Source organism: Scophthalmus maximus, chromosome 21 (genome assembly GCF_022379125.1).
Source record: "Scophthalmus maximus strain ysfricsl-2021 chromosome 21, ASM2237912v1, whole genome shotgun sequence".
In the NCBI taxonomy this organism is placed as follows: domain Eukaryota; kingdom Metazoa; phylum Chordata; class Actinopteri; order Pleuronectiformes; family Scophthalmidae; genus Scophthalmus; species Scophthalmus maximus.
In genome coordinates, this window is record NC_061535.1 from 8,336,895 (window position 1) to 8,358,546 (window position 21,652).

Here is a 21,652-nt window from a genome sequence, read left to right on the forward strand (position 1 = left end):
GCCTATGCAGCCATGGCAACCAGTCATTGGTGGAAGGTGACTAGTTTACTCAAGTATTAATTGAGGTACTTGCACTTTACTCCCATTTTCTTCTCCATATATACATATATATATATATAAATATATATACAGTATATGTTAACGTTAGCCACCACAAGTTACTGGTCACAGCAGACGTAGTGAGGCTACAGCAGCAAACCCCCCTGAGTGTTGAAGCGGTGTAAGAGGATTTGATGAGTTGTCTTTAAAAAGTTATATAATACTGCAAGATTTTGCTATTTTTACTCTGTTGTTTTGCTTATTGACAGCACTTATTCCACCAGTGTTACACTTGTCAGAAACAGTAGTCCTTAAGCTGATGATAACGAAGGTCAATGAGTTTGCCAAGTTCAAACTAATCTAAATAATCAACCTTTTTTGTTTTCTGTCTAGTCGAATTTCCTTTTTTTTTCCTCGGTCAGTTCAGCGCATATGATCAGCAAAGAAGCAAAAGATGGAGACAATTGATTGGTCAACAAGAAGCCAGATCTCCAGACTGCCGATTGACTGCTTCTGCCGGGCATTAAGACAGTAAACACCACAGTGATGTCAAAGCTTCAAAAAGTGCACGTATGGTGTGTGTGTTAAATATACAGAAGATGATAAATCGTTTACCTTAAGAAGAGTTCGAGTTGTGAGTAGAGGAAGCGCAGCAGGGCTCTGCGGGCCGTGACTTCGGCGTGACAGTCGTTGACCACCTGCCCTTGGTCGCTCAGATACTCCCCGTTGATACACTTGGTGCCCGTGGATAAGGCCACCACCTGGGCGTGCCTCAGGTCCAGCCCTGCTGAACAAATACACAAAGACAAATGTTCGCCTTAATGCTCTTGTCCTATGGTCAGTTGACCACATTGATTCACAAAGTGGCCATAGGTGAAACGTCAGGATGCTCAGACTTTAAAGGTCTCTCCGTCTGTAATGTATGTTTTTGTGAGTAATCAGCAAAGACTCATCTTGAGACAAGAATACATCACACGTCTGACTTTAAGCGCAGCTTCATAACTCACAAGGAAGTACTCACTCGAAGCCGTTCTACATACTGTGTGATTCATCTCTCCGGTTTTTGTCTTGCATCATGTTTTGACAAATGTAAATAGGGCAGAAGTGTCACGTCTTTAACATTTCATAAGATAGAGCTTCTGTCATCACAAGATCTTTTCCAGGAAAAAAAAAACACTGGTCTATCATGCCATGTCAAGTATCTTTCTCTCAGAAGGGACAAAATTCAGAAAGACAGGCCCGCCTCAGACTGAGGTTGTTCACGTCTCTAACGCAGCGATAGTCCGAAAAGAGGACGCTGATGATTTATCCACTATGGAGCAAACCTGAAACGTCGTCTGTGGAAGGTTTACTGGGACCGATGACATTAAAATTACAATCATAATAAGGGCGTAGAAAAGAAACATTATGCATTATATTTCATGTTTAGTTTGTTTGATGCAAAATTCTCATCTGAACAGCTGCCAAATTAATGCAGTGCACGACAAATTGCACGATTTCCCTCTGAAATGTATTGGAGTGGAATAAAAACGGAAATATTCAAGTAAAGTACAATTACCTCAACAAATACGCCTGAATAAATGCACTGTTAAGCTCACGCGCTTACTATAATATGATATGATGGTTTGGTTTCAGCTAAATTAGGGGGCCTCTGCCTTCCCCTACAATCTGAACCTTCAACGTTCCAGTTAACTGACTGGGTGAGTATGATAGGAGGCATTCCCATTGTGAGTCATGAAACAAGGGGAGAGATGGCAGACCACGAGTCGCCCCTGCTTTTGAGGTCGTCTGTCTCTATACACGGAGAGGATTCAGGCCAGTGCCGGGCCATGTGAGAGCCCCGCTGACTGACAGATAGACAGGGGTTGGGGCTGTCTGGATCCGCACGTTAACGGCATGCCATTCCTTCCTAGGCTGCCACAAATCTCTCCCATCGCCTCTGAAAGTCAGGCTTCGCTGGCTCCTGGCAGACCCGCAGGCGCCGCCGGCCCGGCACATGAGCTTTTATCTGCCTCGGCCCAGATGGCACAGTGGCGGTAGAGTCCTGACAAGGGAAGGAGGGCAGGGGAGGAAAAAAGCTGATGGAGGGTGGAATGTGTGTGTGGGGGGAAAAAAGAGCATATATAGGAACTAAGAAAAGGTCGAAGGAGGGTGGAACAAGTTCAACTATTTCTTTGGAAACGACAGCGGAAAACTGCACATAAAATCTTTTTGTCTTAAGACAAAGCATCCAGTTGGACGATCAAAACGTATTTACTAAAATAGTGTACACAGACCATTTAAAAGATGAGCTCATCTATGTCTTGTTTTGGGAGGTTTTTCTATGGATCTATTTTGAATCGGTCCTCTTACCACTTTTACACCAAACAAGCTTTTTCTAAAAGTTAAAACAAGCCTCGAAGAAACAATTGAGGATGGTGACTTAAAAAAAAGAAGAAAATATGTTAATGTTTTAAGCACAAGAGATAGAATTATTATAGTTCCTACTCTGTGCTCCTACATTGAGTTAATATATAACTGTATTCACTCATGTTTTACTTGCATCACAGAATTATATATACATTGTATACACAGCAATAACTTCATAATGTTTAATCTGCTGTGTGCAGTGATTTATGAAATATTAGCAGGTAGATGATTATTCCTGTCAACCCTTAATATGAGCTTGCATCAAACTATAAAATCATCTTTCTGTTATTTGTGTTGTAACTATGAACGAGGGAGGGTTTGCCAACTGAAAGTCTAGAAAGAAACCCAGGCAGAACGTACTGTACCGCTGCACAAAAAACACTCAATATGTATGACTGTGTAGTGCCATGAAAATCTCTATATCATGAGTTCAACAATTGGCATTCCCTGTAAGCAGTGCACCCCAACTCCTCCTCCACGATAAGGCAAGTTCAAAAAGGTAACAGACTCTCCCAATTTCATTCTCCTGCTTTTCCGTGCCGTTCCACTTTGCGATTGTTTAGATCAATTCTGCAGAGGATAATTTCTGCCGCGCTGCTCGCTACCCTGCCATGAAATTGGCACCGAGGTTGCCTTCAGTTTGCACGGGGGGGGGGGGGGGGGGGGGGGGGGGGGGGCAAGAGATGAATGAAAGCGAGCTGGTGAGACCCAGAGGCACTGTGCTGTTTTTAAACCAGGAATAATCAGCTGCATCACAGAAACACAGGAAAAGAGAGGGTCAAAAGGAACAAGGTAGAGCACAGTCAAAGGCCCGGAGCTCTCTGCACACACACGCACGCACGCACGCACGCACGCACGCACGCACGCACGCACGCACGCACGCACGCACGCACTCGCATGCACGCACGCACACACACACACACACAAATACATCTGTTGATCACTGGTGAGTAATAGGTGTCACACACTGGGACAACAGCCGTGTCAAAAAAAGGAAAAAAGAAGGTACATCACAGAGTGACACATGCAACTGCTCACTATGGCAATGACATACTGTGAACAATGTGTCAGCCCTCTTTAACTGGAGGACAAAGTACACGCCGCCTCACTACGAGCTGTGGCTCAGGAGGTCGAAGAGTCGGTGGTTCGATGGCCGGTTTCCTCGGACAAGACACTGAACCCCTGATAGTTGCTTGGGAGAAACTTCAAAAGACTTATGTTAAGTTGGAATATAAAGTCCATACAGTCACATTTTCCCATTTAGGAGATAAAACACATAACCACACATGTAAATGAGACTTTTTTTTTCTTGTCAGGTATTTCATTTATGGAACACCCCTGACACAGCATTGTACTTTGCCTGTCAATAATTAACTGGGATTTGTGATGACGGCATTGCCCCCCATACGTTGATAAAATTGCACAAATATCCATTAGATTGACACTATTGAATAAAAAGCCCTATGATTAACACATTACCAGCCTTTTTGCTGCTAAAATGGCCAGTTCAACTCATTATTACAATTAAAGCCATGGGGATTCTTTTGTGTGCAGCTCCAGTCCAAAGTGCTGTGGCCGTCTTAAAAAATAAACGGAGGTGATCTTATAATGTCAGCACGTGTGACTTGAATGTGTTCCGTCTAATGTCCCCCTGCTTCCGACTGTGCGACATCACTATGCCCTGCAACACCTGCACTGTGCATAATTAAAGGGCTTCTTAGTAGGACGTCATGACCTTAGGTTGTTCTTTGCTCTGAGAAAAAAAAGAAGACAAAAAAGAAGATACTATTTATGTTCTGTCTTGAAAAGACCAAACCTACATTCATAAGAGGCCAGGCAACATAGTCGAGGGGCTGGTCTCGTCGCCGGTGTGTGGAGGCATGAAAAGGCTCCAGCCGGTGCTGGTCGGCTTGGTCAGAGCGGACCAGTGACCTGCCGTGAACTACTCCAGACCGCGGAGAACCGATTCGGCCATCTACAGGATATGAAGGATTGATCCACAACAAAAAAGAGCAACTTACAGTGAAAAGTGAGAGCTATGCTAAGACTAGTTCACTGGAAATCACCACGAGGAACCACCAGGAGTGTCAAACGAAAAAAAACCTTAGAAATGACATGACCGTGGACTTTCCCTTGGTCCACTGTCACACAGGGAAACTGCAACGAAAAGACGTTTCAGACATATTATCTGAATCCCTTTATTCTCACTGGTTATACAACAGGGGGAAATGTTTTTTTAATAAGCCGCCCATTATCTCTGAGCACCATGAAGCAGACATTAAAACGTTTTTCTTCTGAAGCAGAATGTGCTCTGAAGGTCAACTTTCAGTAGACTCATTCATATGCCATTTAGGTTGAGCTCTGTAAATCTCCATCTTTCATGTGGTTTTTCATCACAAGATGTTGGACGATTACACTGAATGTCATCCAGCATGTGTCATTTGAATCACAGCAAATCTCGGAAAATGCTCAGCACTTGCAAAGAGCGGGCAAGAGACAGAGAGAGAGAGAGAGAGAGATAGGGGGAAAAAAACAACATCTTGGCAAGAACAGAGAATTCACCCTGTTGAATCTTTATTAGCTTTAACAGGCAACTGCTCTGAACATATAAGGGTTTCTTTGTGAAATGCTACTGAAGCTCTGAAAATCTCTCTCTCCGCTGCAACACACTCTGGGCACATCTCTGCTATTTTTTTTCTCTGCCTCTTAGCAAGCTGTTTTGTTGCCGGATGTGATTATTGAACATAAAATTTTGCAGCAGCCGGAAGAACAGATAAAGAGTAGCGAAGAATCCCTTTTTGAAAATGGATATGCAGACTTAGAACCGAAGCTTAACCGCCATTTGTAATCAACTTGTTTGAAACCCTTTTGCTCTTATCCCTTTCTTTGAGTCCCTGTGGTATTTCCTCCCACTCGGAGTCTCAATTAAAAAGCCTCAGAAGGAGGATCTCCGGTCCCACCCAACAAACAAGTTTTTTTTAAAAAAAGAGGAAAAAGAGGGGGGGGGGGGGTGATGTTTCATGTGGACAGTCCTGATTTTTCATGTCTCTGAACAATGTTTACCATCTGCAGACACCCTGTTCTATCTCAGATGGATTCAAATGAGATTTTCCACAATATTTGACAATGTGTGCCGACGGTTTACTTTGGCGTTCGTCTCACAATCTCTCAGCCTGGTGGCGAGGCTAATCCCACTCAGGCTGGGGCTCAACTGTGGGACTCCAGCAAGAGCAAGTGTGGAGGGCGGGTGGGTGGCTGGATTGGGTGGTGGAGGGCGGGGGGTGGGGTTTCGCTGTCTGTCTATGGTTGAAAGACGGACCCTGATTAATATTCTCGAGGCAAGAACTGAGGCATGAGACACACAGAGAAAGAAAGCGAAGGAGTGGAGGAGTGGGTAGGTGCGGGGGGGAGCAGAACAGGACTCCCCAGTGTTCCTGTCAAGTTTGGTGTCTGATTGCACCGACCCTGGACACCACCACACTGCTGCTGCTGCGGCTGCAGCCGCCGCCTCGCTGCGAATACTTGGCAGCGCCACGTCTGGATCTTTGAAGATAACGTGTGCTATTAATAAACAAACAGAAGCAATTACTGGGAGGCAGGGGAGAGGAGAGGGATTGGATTAGGTCAGGATGAGCGCCGGTCCCACTGAAGTCTCAACTGATGAGCTGCAGCCCTCCAAAGGCTGCACAGATACCAATCCCTCCTCACTGACCCCTGCAGCCACACAGGGAGATAACACTCCTGTGTGTGTGTGTGTGTGTGTGTGTGTGTGTGTGTGTGTGTGTGTGTGTCAACACTACACTTGTGTTGTATGGTCATTTTTGTATTATTTCCAACCTAGAAAGTAACGGCTCTGCTGTTTATTTAAATATTGGTTCCATGTCCTGGTATTCACACACACAAGGGCGGGAGGCCCCGGACGTAAGGTGCAACAAACAGCGCGCATGAAAGATAAATAATGTTTGACGGATGAACATGTGGTAATAACGCTTCCACCTCCTCACTGTTCCCCCAGTGTGTCACTCAGACGGGCTTCAGATTAAGTTTTAAGCTGATCTAGTTAAGATTCCCTCTGTGGCATCCGGAACCACTGTCAAAGCCGCCTGAGCACAGCAAGTCCAGCATGCAGTGGGGATGAGTGACACTCACTACCATGTCTCATTCTCCTCAGAGACACTCAATAGTCAATAATTCATCAGCAAGATATACTCTGCTGCAGGAGCCCCGAGACGCAGCATGGAGTGGAAACTCTCTTTCTCTTCAGTTTATCGTTTCTCTCTCAATCTAGAATTCTCCCCATTTTTCGTCCTCCCTCTATCTCTCTCTTTTTCTTACCTCCCACCCTCACTCCCTCTATATTGCACCACCTCAATAATTCAATGTGATATATAAAAGTCAATGAAATTTGCCATACCTTGGGTCATTACGATGCCTGCCAGGGATTTGTGTCGAGCGTGCGCAGGACTGCAGCCGCCCACCAGCGACCGGTACTTCTCCCTCACCAAGTGGAATATTGAATCGGCAAAGTCCTGCAAAACACAATCGCGCCCTTAATTTTCCACTAGACACAATGTGTGGAGGCCGAGTTCACAGGCTTTATTTTCGCTGTGAAATATTCCTCTTCCTCTAATATGTTCAGGTTACACTGTGGTCAACTTACCTGTTTAGCCAAGAGCACAAAGACAAATCACCCAGTCGTTAATCACTACATCAGTACAGTAAATCTTTCAAGCATACAGTTTATTGAGTAGCTTGACCAAAGAAAAGAACTTACGAAGGTTTTAATCATGACTAGTTGTCAAAATGATTATCTGCCGTCGACTACCATTATATATTGAATGAGGTATTATTATTCATTTATTTCTGCACCGTCTGCCGAAGGGAAACACTTTGTACCGACTGTGTGGAGTGATAGTATCCAACTATCACTCAACATAGTTTTAGCTGAAGTATGTTTGGGGGACATCTGGTGTTAAAATCTCGTCAGTTTAAAAGTGAAGTCTTGAAGGGACTTTTTACCTAAGTCAACTGAGAGTCACCGTTTGTCTTGTGTTTAGAACAAGACTCAACCTTAAAAAAAAAAAAAAGCAAGCAACAAACAAAAAAAACAGGAAATGCTGCCCTTGGATTCTTATCTTGACATCAACAACATGAGGATGACAAAACCATTTGCTTTTAACAACATTCATAAAAACATGAAGGGCCATTTTTTTGAGAATGCTGCAATGAATTGCAATTGGTTGGAGGTTCCTTCATTTGCCTGATCTTTATCTTTCTCCTGATTCAACACCCTCGTGGAAATGCCCTGGTCGGTTCCAACCGAGAACCTTCAAGCTGTGAGGCGACAGCGCTGACCACTACACCACCGTGCAGCCGTGGACAAACATGTTGGACTTTACTCTTAAATGAGTTCGTTTTTGAATTTTCTCTTCTTGTTCCTCTTTTGTGCTGTAAACAATTCCTTTGTGCCACAAGGCATACAAAAACCTTGACCCCCAATTGGACCACGTCTTTCACAAGATAAAATAAATAAAAAAAATTACATGGTCAAACCACAAGCGTTAACATGCCAACACCTCTCACCAGATATCCACTAGTTCCACACACCAGATGCTGACGGATCATATCCACGCCACTCCAAACATTTAATGCTCTTTTCTCTAGTGGTAATTAAGGGCTTAAGTCTCCGAGCGGCGATCACTCCAGCCGTGGAACATAAGTGGAATCGCCGGGAGATGGCACCAGAGTGGCAGCCGGGTGGGCCTTTTTGGACAGATTGAGCCCCCAGTAGCTAAAAGGACATCAACAGATGCCACGGTGACAGTCGCATGGAGTGAAAGAGAGGGAGACAGATTAAGGGTGAAACAAGACACAGGGAGGGAGAGAGCCACTAAATTACTGAGCATATTGCACATTATAGCCCTCGTCAGTCCGCTGAACGCTCTCACAGTTCGGTTCTGGCGGCGGAGGTGCTCACAGCTTGTGTGATGGGTGGTGGTGTCTGTCCCTGTGTATGTACGCACTTGGACATATTGTCGCTGTGACACTGGCGTCAGCCTGAAGCTTTTTTTTTTCATTTGGAGAGTGAACATAGCTGAAAAAATGAATGTGAGCATAAAAGAAAGTTACACTTTAGAATATTATAGGATAAGCTATATAGTATGGAATTATTTGTCATGTGAGCAGTGAGTCAAAAAAATGAATCAGCTGAAATGAAAACTTTCTCTTCCAGATATTAACCGAACCTCTTAGCAGAGGCACAACACCACTCCGTCAAGCCCCTCTTCAGTTGCAGGACTGTTGAGTTAGGCGATGGGAAGTCCAGCACAGATGGGTCAACTCTAAAACAGTTTGACATACGTTAATAAATCTTATGTGCAAAAAACGTCAACACCACTTGGCAAATTATTACGGCCTCATCAACCTGTCAAGATGAAGGAAATATGGTCACAATCTCCCGTTCTGTTCCTGAGTTATGGTGTTGGATAATGGCAAGAGAAGTGTTTGTGCAGAACATTATGTCATCATGTGAAGCTGGCCTCTGACCTTTTGGATGAAAAAGGGTCTTCTGCATAAGACATCCTTGGTCTCCGGCTGCCTGATTATTGACTTTTTTCACAACAATTATTGTTTTAAGACAGATTTGAAAAATTGGGAACCTGTCATCTTTACCGAGCCTCTCCAGCTTTCAACTAAGGGAGAATTTTGAAAAAATACGGATAAGGGCATTCTACATAAAAAAACATGTCTATATCTGGTATTTTAATTATGGATTATTTCATTTGTCATTTATAAATTTGCTCATTTCAGCTTTGGAAATGTGACGATTTCTTTTGCTCTTGTCTATTTCATATCTTATATTCACTATCTCTGGCGTCTGAACAAGCCACCATGGGCTCGCAGGCATTTTATTCTTTTTTTGATAAATTAAACTATCATTTGATTTGTCCAAACAGTAATCACTGGATGAATGAAAAATGAAAAACAAAACAACCAACAAAACACGTTTAGTGCCTGTGGAGTAAAACCCGTGAGAGAAATGAAAACCAGCCTCATTTTGAGATCACTCGGTGTGACCCTCAGCCGGAGCATGAGTAGCAAAAATGTGTCAAAGGAAAGAAAAAACACCCGCCTCGTCCTTTGTACCTGAAAGTGACATCCAATTAATTCCAACAGGATCCTGCTGGGTTTGGCAGCGTCAGCCGGTGTCGGTCACAGTCTCAACCCAGAGTCAAGTCCTCCATCCCTCCTAAAGGCCTTTTCATTGATGACATTACCGAGGTGAGAGAAGGTGACAGCTCAGAAAGGCCTGGAGAGCAAAGGTGGAATAGACCCTGGCAAACGGCCCGGCTTTAAGTCCCTCCCCCCTGCTTCCTCCCCTGCTTTTGTTCTCTCTCCCCCTCACCCCTCTGTCAGTTCACGTTTCCTCATTTTCTCTTATTATCTTTTTAAGTCAGACTTGCTAGACCCATGCTGCCTTTCATTCTTTCCCCTTCCAGTGCCTCCTCATCTTTCCTCCTCCTCCTCCTCCTCTCATCACATTTCTTTCTCTCGCTGGTTTGTGACAGGGAGCAGTGATGTGCCAGGGCGAAGAAGCCACCAGCGAGTCAGAACCTGTGATTTCTTGCTCCTGTCACATGGAGTGAGGAAATGACAAAATCTGCATCACCTGACACCAAGGGAAAACGAAGCTGTGATTTTGAATCTACAATTCTCACTGCTTTCCTCATCATTGTTCCTTAATATACAGCACAGGCAAGTGCGCAAACGCACGCACGCACGCACGCACGCACGCACGCACGCACGCACGCACGCACGCACGCACGCACGCACGCACACACACACACACACACACACACACACACACACACACACACACACACACACACACACACACACACACACACACACACACACACACACACACACACACACACACACACACACACACACACACACACACACACACACACCCTCTCTCCTCAGTGTGGGCCTAATGTGGCAGAAAAACGGGGCCAAGGATCTCCCTCCGCAGTCAGACAGAACATCAGTGCCGCACAGCGAGAGCAAGGTGCCGGCGTGAGGCTGGCTGGCTTCTTCCTGGATGAGCATCAAGCTTAACGGCGCTCCAGTACGGCTACATTTGGGAATTTGGTTCTCAAATTCCTGTTTCAGGCAACTGGTGTAAACCGTAGTAAAAATCTCAGGTGCTCGCAGTGAAAACAAAAAAACAAAAAAAACCACGCACCTTTCTGTATTGCCCTCCTAACACACCACGCGACACACAGACACATAATCAGTTTGTCATTTAGTGCCAAAAAGACAGAGCTTTCTACTGGCAGCCCGCCAAACAGCCGACTACTATTTCAAATATTTAATTTCATTTTGCTCCGAAAGTTACAGCGACCTTTATATACCTCAACTGCTGAAGGTAACAGGGGTTTATTTGAGGCAGGCTTGTACTAAAAAGAAGGAGTTTATTTCAAATTCCCTGGAACACCCTGGCTGGAGTGGATACTTCCTACCCTTGTGGAAAACCCTGTGGTAAATCAAAAGGTTTTTGGTTTTTTTGAGACTGAACCAAAACATTTAAGTTGCAGGCAGAAAAAACAAAAAAAGAAGCAAAAAGATTCTTTAAAAATTTGCAAAGCTGAGGGTCAAACCATTGTTACTAAAAAAAATACAGATTTTCTGTTAATATTTATTGTCTTTTAAGTTAAAAGACAAAAACACATGATTAGTGTTAAGAGTTGTACAAAAAATATTTTTTGAGAAACAGCGAGTGGAGAAAAAGGTGATAAGAATCTTCAATACATTGCATGCCTATCAGCCCATTCATCCATGCTCCCCTCCCTCCCTACATCTTCTTTCCTTCCATAGCAGTTTGTGTACGTATACAGTTCGGCATTTTCCTCCCAGGTAATGTGGAATGTCACCAACAATCCTCCTGCTGCCTTCGCTCTAACGTCAATATTGTGCAAGAAACACGAAATGTCATCAGGGAAATTTCCTCCGCCGCCGCCTGACCTCGAAGTGTGTGCGCTACGCTGGCAGTGGTGACGGTGCGAGTGTGTTGCGAGTGAAAAGAAAAATGCTCAATTGTATAATTTATTATTCAGCCCCCTAGGCCCCCGAAAGGAAATGATGACTCCAGATTCATCATGGGATGTTTTTTGTATTTTAAGACCCTCTGCAACGTTCTGCATGTGCTTCCACACGCCTTCTACCGCAGCCAAACACGGGGTGTAAAACACAGGCAGCTGCGTTGATTGTGTGCGTTCACTCCTCCACGAACATCACTGCTCATGGTCGGTGTAGCGGGGGGCGTATGAGGGCTGGATTTTACCCCACCCTCAGGAAAAACACACACACACACACGCTTCAACCCACCACCTTATCACCTGCCTGCAGAGCAGCCCAGGCAGCATAAAAACGGGGCCATGTCTTATATTTCTTTATAGAGGTATTTTAACAATTCATTCTCCTGAGTTTTAATAGTGTCTGCCCTCTGCCTAGATATCTTCCCCCTCCACCACCACCGCCACCATCACTAGCCCACCCATCCTTCTCCCCATCCCCTCGCCCGCCGCCAAGCGTGAGGCTTTTGAAAATGGATATCTATTCATATGGTAGAAGCGTTGCCTCTGGGAGCTTTTCAGATTCTCAAAAAGCTAGACTCCTCACAGCGAGGCAGATTCCCCTCTTGTTTGTTCTCCATGTGACACAAGGCATCACTCACACTCCTCAATCTTTTTGCTCCTCCTCTCGCTGTCCTCTAGATGTGTATCACGAGAGGGGGAAACAAACAAACGCACATATGTAAGTGCTGTTACTGTTCGTTCAGCAGTTGATCTGTTGCCTCGCCTTTTTATTGACAGCTAAAGATGCTTGTCGTGTCATGTGACGACAACAATGTGCCACCCAGTTGTACAAATTTGTAGAAGTGCTGTGAAACACTCCAGCACCTCGCCTCCAACTACATTCAACCTTTGCTTGTGTGATGGCCAGATGGCCCTGCAGCCTGTGGAACAGATTCCTCTCGGTGAGTGTGTGTGTGTGTGTGTGTGTGTGTGTGTGTGTGTGTGTGTGTGTGTGTGTGTGTGTGTGTGTGTGTGTGTGTGTGTGTGTGTGTAAAATTCTTTTGCCTGAACAGCGGGGCTTTGCGAGTCAGTTCAGGTGGCTGGGCTGCACCACGCAGCCGTCGTCATCATAAGAAGAGGGTTTTTTCCCTTTCAAACTACATGCTTGATGTTGGCGACTGAGAACAAAGGTACATAAGGGAGCACCAGAGAGGGCAGAGATTGTGCAATTGATCTGTTGCCGCCACAGCTCGCACCACCTCCTTCCCCCCGTCGCAGGTGAGAGAGGAAGGAGATGGGACGCCACGCCACAGGTTCCCGACAGCAAAGCAGAGCTCAAGCAGAGATTCCTTATTAGGCTTGAAAAGGTGGAAACCAAGATGATAAGCCTGGTGCACCTGGTAAGGATCAGAATCAAGGATGAGCCACCACAATGGATGACAGCCTCGACCCAAAACCAAGGATACCACTTCCTGGAGATGACGCTACAAATAGCGGTGGATCATTATTTCTTCCTCGTTCTCCACTTGAGGCCACGATCAATCCCTATGGCCCACTTCTTCTGTAAGGAACCATTTTAGGATATACAGCTATTAGATTTGTAGCAGTGCTTGACACATAGCTGTTTTGGTTGATCCACACAATATTCCGTACAGACATTCACGGTCCCCCATGGAAGAATCCAACTGACTTTGACTATTATGTGCAAATTAGCAATCGTTGGCGTGCTAAAATGCGATGCTGATGTTGGAATCATAGTCTTGTTCGATGGGTGTGAACATTCTGAATATTACCATGTTAGACTTAATCTGGAATCCTGTATCGCGACGTCGGCTTGTCACTGTCACACTTTTCGGAACAAAAGAAAAATAACACTGTGAACGACGGATGTTTTATATGTGCAGAGAACATATGTTTTTTTACAATGGCCGGTAATTCATGGATAACACAAAACTCAAATGAATCTGTAACACCCAAACTTTGGTCACAGCTAACTTCATATGCCTCCTGATTGGTTACATCTGCTCAAAGCCACTAATGCGCTTAAGCCTAAATCCAAACAATCATTTGGGAAATGAAACTCCAACATTCAAGCCAAAACGAGCTGAAGCCACTGAATCATAACCACCAACCACAGATGCTAAGCGTGGCTGACTCTAAAACTCATTATCGGTCTAAATTCTCTTCATCTGATCAAACAAGCTCAGCCAGTTTCGACATCGTCGATGCTATCGTGGCCTGGTCCATCTGTGGCGGCACGTTTGGTGTGGTTGTAACCTAGAAACCTCGCCTGCCAGGTCCCCAAATAGCCTCCCCCTGAATGGCTTTTCTCTGCCTCAAGAGGCAACAGCATCTTTACAGTGTTTATTCCACTGAGCTGCCGCTGATTGAGCTGCAGGTTTTAAAAGCAGACATTAGCCACGGGGGGCAAATTTCAATCTGCAGCGTCAGATATGAGACAAACCCACAGGTGAGATCTGGGATGAAAGTGTCAACATGTAGAAGAGCAAATGGTTTCCAGGTGTTAATTGGCACTTTGCTTCAACTGCCTACATCACTTCCGCGGAGAATACACAAAATGTTTCTTCACATTTAACATAGCAGTTGAACGTGAATATGGGTTCTACGTTTATTGTAAAAGATTGCAGTGTCTGGCGGCCTGCAAGGGTTTAGTGGTGAACTGCGTTGGCTAAAAATAAGCAGTGGAGCAATGATGTGTGAACAAAACTGCACACAATTATTATGATGAAGTTCAAATTATAGTATGGAAAATTATAATATATAAGAATACCGTAATACCTCAGATACTACAAGCTAAAAGGAGCAAATAACTTATCTAAAGGCCATCTGCAGCCCAGCTCCCTCCATTTACTGATTTTGTTTTCACAGTTAACAGATCGTACGATTAGGCTTAGTTTAAATATCAACCATCGTATATCCAATGAATTGACGGGACTGACTTAATGAAAGATCATTGGAATTTGAAGATAATTGCACTAGAAAGTTTTGTTGCAAATTCATTAGTCATTATTTACTGCATGCTTCTGCTGCCATTGTGAATCCCGTCTCCACTGTTCACCCCTGGTTTTCAGAGTCGGACAATTTTCACCTGCAAAAACTCACCTCAGGAAACCCAGGGGAATACATAATCACCCTCTGCAAACACGTTTCCTCCTACTAGTGGATATGCAGTGTGGCGAGAGGCCCACAATGCAACACTTTCACAAGGGGCGTGCGAGCTGAGACACAAAGTGAGTGTGTCTGATGAAACACAGCACAAGTGGTTTGGGGGCAGAATGCGTCTCATCTGCACCGGAAAAAAACAGGTGAGAAATCCGCAATGAGTCTGGTCCTAAGAATTGTATTTAGCATGAAGCTGTTTTCTCTTCAGTTTTTGCTTAACAAAGACATTATCGCTCATTAATGCTCTGATTGGATTAAACCACCCAATCGTTTCTGTAATTAGAAAACATTTTACATGCAGTGTCGTGTTTTTTTTCTTGTTGTTGTTTTTTAAGTTGTTTTTTTTTAGATTTGAATGACGATGATTCACAGGGCAGCATTTTTTTTTTTTTTTTCATTTGTGGAGTTCATTCATTTGCAAGACTATTCTGTGACATACAGTATAGTAACTAGACTAACAGCCTTCTTCCGAATCTGTCTTTAAAATATGCACCGGGCAGAGGAGATGACAGAGTTACAGTGGAGGGGGGGGGAAAAGGTTCAGGGTAACAGCGGCTGGAGTGCGTCTAAGTCGTTTCAGTATAAATCCCCTCTGATTAACCTCCATGGCGGAGATAAAAGCAGCGATATGCCTGAAACGACTTCATAATGTCAGGCTCAGTGTAAAACACACACCGGCGGCTTTATACATTATGCACCAAAGGCCAGAAGAGGGACTCCTGCGAAAAGATAATTTGACCTACCATTGAGAGAGAGGGGAAGACGAGGAAGGGGGGGGCAGGCACTCAGAGATGAGAAGAGGCCACGAGGAAAGAGGCAGAGGACAAAATGAGAGGGTCAGCAATGAGGATTTAAAGAGAGTCTATCATCTACAGTACGTAGCTGACTAAGAGAGCAAGACGGGGGGGGGGGGGGGGGGGGGGGGCACTCCAAAAGCCCCTGAAGGCTGTTCAAACAACCGACGTAGAAATCATCCAGTGTGTGGTGTCATCCAGGGGGGAAATATTTATACTGATATCACACACGGTGGTGGGAAATAATTCCAGACAGTCGCGCGATCGCGCAGCTGCCTATGACGTTCATGAGCCACTTTGAACTCACCGGGCGAGCCCTCGCGATCGGCACTAAACGGTCACCACCGATGGATGCTGGAGGATTTGGAGACTGATCCCTGGCGTGATTCAGTGCCGCCACTGATGACACATGTCAACGCTGAAGATTTCTATAGAAGCTCTTAGTATTTCTTGTCCAACATGCTGCTCCAGTTTTCTGGGACAAAAATTGCCTGCAGGAACCTGCGTGTGCCTTTTTGTTCACGCTCAAGACTGAAACGTAGACGCCTTCTCCAGATATCAGTAATGCCATCACCTGGGTGTTGTCGTATCCTTTCACAGCCGTACATCCACAGCTGGCAGCCTACAGACAGGCGGTGTGGTGAAAACAACCTGAGACACACTTCCTGGCTCATGTCTCACACCAGATGTCACACTGCATATACAGCTGATGCAGTTTGTGCTTAATGCTTTCAACTGTATGATGTTTATGTGGTGATGGAGGCACTTTCACGTGCAGTCTATAAAATCACAAAATGACTTTTCTACAATTTCACAACTACTACTGCAACAGCTTGAAATGTAAATAAGCTTTTAATATGATTACAACTAAATCTGTGACAGGTGAGAGTCTTACCGATACAAGCATTACTGAATGTGATCCAGGAGGAAATGTCAGTACGGTCCTCATGTTTGTTCATTAAACACCTGCAGGCACCACACAACAGCAGGACCGTGGGCACCTTACAGGCAGCAGAAGTGACCGTCTTTATTATCTGAATCTCGACAGGATCAATCAGGAAGGTAATTAATGTTCAGTGTTTTTCTAGACATTAGTCCAGTGAGCCGTCACACTGATGCTGTTCACACAGTGAAATCTATCATCTGTCACGGAGCGGCTGATTTCAGGATGAGGCCCAATCACAGCTGTCTGCGTATTGTCCTTATTTTATTTTTTAGCAGATGATTGGCAGTGTATGATACTGTATTTTGAAAGCAATTTATTTTCTATTAGAAACATAAACTTATGAACTAGAAAGAAAAAAATCCTTTGTTTAATTAATCAGCTGCAGTTCTGTGGTTAAATTCAAATTTCATTGATGGTGATAAATCCCAAGCGAGGTGAGCAAAGTGCTGTTGTGATACGTGGTGAGGTTGCGGCGACGCCTTTAAAAAAACATCTGTAGGGATGATCGGCAGGATCGAGCTTCGTCTTTCATGTCTCCTCTGAGGTGTTGTCATGGCTCCCTCCAATGAGGTGGCCGATTGTGTCGCCCTCCGCCCAGACACCACCTCCATCTCTGCTGCTCTTGAAGATACCGCTGTGGCTCTTTTGCCGGGCTCGACCCCCGGCAATCAGCGAGACTTCAAACTCTGGCGCCAACCTTTTGAACGCCGCCCCTGAACGTCTATTGCCGAGCAGCGCCACGATTAGAGACGCAGATTGTGCTTTCAGATGTCTCCCCATCCAGCTATCTATGTAATATAATGTTCAGTCTGTATGTACATCTGTACATCATGAAATTACACACACACACAGATGCCAGTATTGTCATACTATAGGGTATTCATAATGTACACCAACACACTGGAAATAATATGAATCACAGCTTCGACTCTACTTCTTCTGGTTGACTTTCTGTTTTACGAAAAATAAGTTTTTATGACTGAGTATAGAATAAGACTGACTTTTTCTGAGGCATTTTTTCTTTTTTTGTGTGTGTGGCGAGTCCATTGGCTTCTGAAGGAGTCATTTATCCAGCGGCCTTCCCTCTGCTGGTGACTAAATGTGGACCAGACTCTGTGTCATGTCTGTGGGTGTTGCTGAGGCCAAAAAGCCCTGCAGCCAGCCATACATCATCCGATACTGATACTGTGGTTCCACCACAGCACCATGGCTGACATTTGAGTCGTAGCTCGGGGTGCTCTTTTTGAATTCCTAACAGTCAACGAGGAAATGTCAATGTTGTGTTGGTACGGGGTGCCTCGCTGACACGAGGGAGATTGGTGAAAATAATGGAGGCGGCCGGGACGCGTAGCTAACTTTGTCTTGAGCTAATGGGCCTTCGGTGTTCGACTGTGTTTGTGGAGGCCGACGTGGATATATTTCTTCTTTTCCTAAGTTTTGGTTTAAGGCAAATATTACTTTGGATTTGAGCCATAAATAATTAGGATAAAATATTAAAAAATATAAAATATTTTTTTGCAGACTTAGACAATTCTGCAGATTCTAGATTGAATCCAGTGCTAATATTTGTAAAAACTTCACTCCCGACAATTGTTTTTACCCGAGTTGGACTTACGAGTCGTTGTTTTCAGATTGTATATTGATATGATTTTTGAACTGATTACATGTCCATCAGGTATTACTGTGTCTCCAGTGTGCACACTGAGATCGGACTCAGATCTGTTCACTCTGTCCGGCTCATGTCACATCCACGTCTTGTTTGCGCAGGTCCAGGAAACAAAGAGGAAGAAAGACAGAGGAAGAAGAAGAATATAAGAAGATGGTAGTCATCACGTGTTATCCCGTGTTAAGTTGAACCTCGTAGTAAAAGCTCCAGGTGGATCCGGGACTCTGGGACATCACTGCACGGAGAGGTCAGAGGTCGCAGATGGAGAAGGCTCGAAACCTCCGACCGCAGTGGGCAGTAAAACATTTCCTCTCGGTCAGATGATCGAGTCGTGCAAGCTCCTGGGCTTCACTACCAAATCGAGACAACAACAAAGAAAATGTCTGTCGAACATCAGTTTGAGCGTTGTCCTGCACTGTTCAGTCTGATCTGATGAAACCTGTACAAATGCATTTCAAACTCCAAACACTGCTGTTCACGCGACATTTTTGGAGATGCGAGGTGTTTACTCGCCAACAGTGATATGTTTATCGTGCAGACGGTTGCTATTAAGGTCACACCTGCCCTTTGGAGAAAATAGCACTGCTCTTTTCTACACTGATGAATGTGTCGTCTAACAAACATCCCCTGACAGAAGAGGCTTAAACAGTGCATGATCCCTCTCACCGGCAACTGCTCACACACGCACATGATATGCACTTCACAGCCCGCAGATGAAATTAATGCAAATAACCGCATGAGAACGCCTTTTGAGTGTGCCAGAAAAAATCAGTCTGTGGCCCCCTGCTCTTTTAACATTTGCTAAATATCCATCACGTGGCGTTTGCAGAGTAAGCAGAAAGCCAGGCAGACTGTAACAAATGCACATGCTCTCTTTTGTCACCTTTTCTTTCCTGTACACCAGACCTTTGAAGTGCACGCGCACACGCGCACACACACACACACACACACACACACACACACACACACACACACACACACACACACACACACACACACACACACACACACACACACACACACACACACACACACACACACTTCATAGGCTCCTGCAGCAGGGAGAGCCATGACAATAGACTGAAAGGAGAGTCAATATCGCAGTGAGGAGAAAGGAACACTGAAGGTCTAAACCTATTGTGTGTGTATGTGAGTGCATGTTTTCACTTTTAAGTCTACGCCTCCTTTTGAAAATTACACACCGCTGCTGGCTGCCGTCTGATGTGTCAGACAGTTCCTCTAATGAATGCGTGTCAGCGACTAAGCGCCAAACAGGAGATTTAACTAGCTATTTTCTTTATTCCTCTTTCATGTAATGTTGTCCTCCCCTGCGGCTGGTGATGTGAGCCTGTGTTTGAGAGCCGAGTCGAGGAACAATCAGAGAAGAAGAAGAAAAAGACAGGGACAAATGAGAGGTTCACCTCAAGACATCGCCTCTCCACCTCCACAAACTGTGGAGGCATCTGCCTCAGCCACTCTCAGATCAGCACTGAGAGAAAGCACTGAACGTGAGATTGTGCCTGCTCCAATCTAACAAACTAACAAAGAGGAGAGAGAGGACAACAGGTGGAGCATAATCTGTCTGTGGATGACTGTGTATTCTACACCCGATCAGAGTTTGAGGAGACTCTCTGACATGAGGCTAGTACTCGGCACACGATGTTGCAATGCTCAACACGGACATTTCACGCTGCCATTAGAAAAACAGAAGTGAAATGATGCTTCACAAACAACCGTACATGTGTTTCATTATTCATGCGCTGTAAGGAAGAAAAGCGGCTTCATTAAGTAATAAGAGCATGTTTCCCAGGTAGATTATATATTATGTAGCACATATGCAGCTCTCTTTTTAAAGAAACCATGTATAGCCAAACTGACTTAGATGACAGTTTTCGGAACGGCTTGCAAATGCATAACAACGACGTGACACGAACAACCGGAGTGACGTATTAATGAAGAGATAGAATATGCACCAGGCAGCCCGTTTGAGGTTTTGTGCTTTCAAATTAATCTTTCATTTATCTTATACATGGCCTTTCTCCTTGACGGAAATCTGCCATAGCGACGGAGAACTTTAATCCCTGGCTGCTGCTACAGTAATGCAAAACCCAACATTTCCCACTGCTGCTATTTTACATTAATAACATTGAACTGCCATCTACCAAATATGATGATTTTCTGACTGTAAATGTGTTTTAAATATTGCAGAAAGGTATAAAACAAGACACGGTGAGCTGTCGGCGGGGGGTGGGGGGTGTTCTGTTTATTTTGCATAAGAGTTTTTACCTTCATTGTCACATCCTTTGTTGTGTATATTTTATAATTATTATAACGCATGTGAGCCTGTCCTGCGGTAGTGAAAAATAACAACATCCTCACGCAGAAGGATGTGCTATATCACGCACCACTGGCCATGTTTTAAGCCACTTTTTGTTTTTGCGTCGGGAGGAGAAAACAGCCTCTTGTCAACCTTCGCGCATCTGTCTGCGACCGCGGTGTTTCATTTCTCCATCAGCAGGAACGCTGCTAGTCCATCACCCGGCACAGAAGAGGCAACGCAGGCCCCGACTCTCAGCCGGGACGCAGGGGCAGGAAACAGTGGGAATGGATTTGTTATGTACCTACTGACGTACAACCAGGTGCTCAAGCAACAAATGCATAAAAATGTATTAAAGTCACAGTGTGTGGATTCTGCACTGGTGGCTAAATTTATATGCCACTGTGAGGAAAACTCTGTGACCGCTATTAGTAATTCATCATCTTTTTACCTTTTCCAAGGTGTTGGATAAGTGCAACGAGATGGGTCAAACTTTTCTTAGTTTAAAAGCTTAAATGTCACACGGTGTGAAAACTTTTCCATTCAGCCTCTGACTAAAGCATATGATAACTATTCATGCTGTGAGCTGTGATTTTTTTTCGCCTCCTCCATATAACACAATCTGTCAAAGCTTTATCACTGCTCTGTGTAGCCGATCGAATGGCTAATCAGTCCATCTACCCAGAAGACTTTGTTCTAAAGTTCACACTGCTGAGATATCTTAAAGCTGCACGTATGAGCCACCTCTGTGATAGTGTGAATGATTCGTACAAATGTTCCGAGGGCACGATTTGCTCCAGCCTCCAGAATGGCTCTCATTTGAACTGCTAAGTGGTTTGCGGGGAGACGGCGTCGGGGCGAAGATATTATGACTCATGGCAACCATGCCTGTCATCTGTATGCAGAGTTCAGCATTTCCTGTGTCGGAGGAGGGGGGGGAGTGCCATCAAAGGTCGCCCCAGAAACATCCCTCTGTGACAATGACAATGGGGACGGTATTAACAGGCAGCTTTGGGTCTGCCTCTCAAATTTTCGAAATGACGCCTGTGACCTGAATCAGCAATTCAGCTGTTCTGGAAGGAATCATAACAACAACAAAAAAATCGGCTGATAAAAGCAGAGAAAGTGAAGAAAGTTCAGGAGCGGTGTAGCTGCATTTATTTCTGAGCTGAGCTGAGCTACAGGAAGGAGGAGGAGGCTCGGAGAAATGCTGCCATA

General features: G+C 44.7%; 1 protein-coding gene across 4 annotated transcripts in view; it reads right to left on the reverse strand.

The window, feature by feature from the left end:
• adarb2 (adenosine deaminase RNA specific B2 (inactive)) overlaps nucleotides 1-21,652 on the reverse strand; it is a 175,021-nt gene that overhangs the window by 14,757 nt on the left and 138,612 nt on the right. For 3 of the 4 annotated variants that reach the window (XR_007030285.1, XM_047329914.1, XM_047329913.1), the window contains exons 4-5: nucleotides 6,863-6,977; nucleotides 655-826 (exon numbers count right to left, since the gene is read on the reverse strand). Coding sequence is in view for 3 of the 4 variants with exons in the window: in XM_047329914.1 (XP_047185870.1) it covers nucleotides 655-826; nucleotides 6,863-6,977 (287 nt within the window). In the remaining variant the exon portion in view is untranslated. The remainder of the gene's footprint in view (nucleotides 1-654; nucleotides 827-6,862; nucleotides 6,978-21,652) is intronic. The other variant, XM_035619491.2, reaches the window with a different exon arrangement.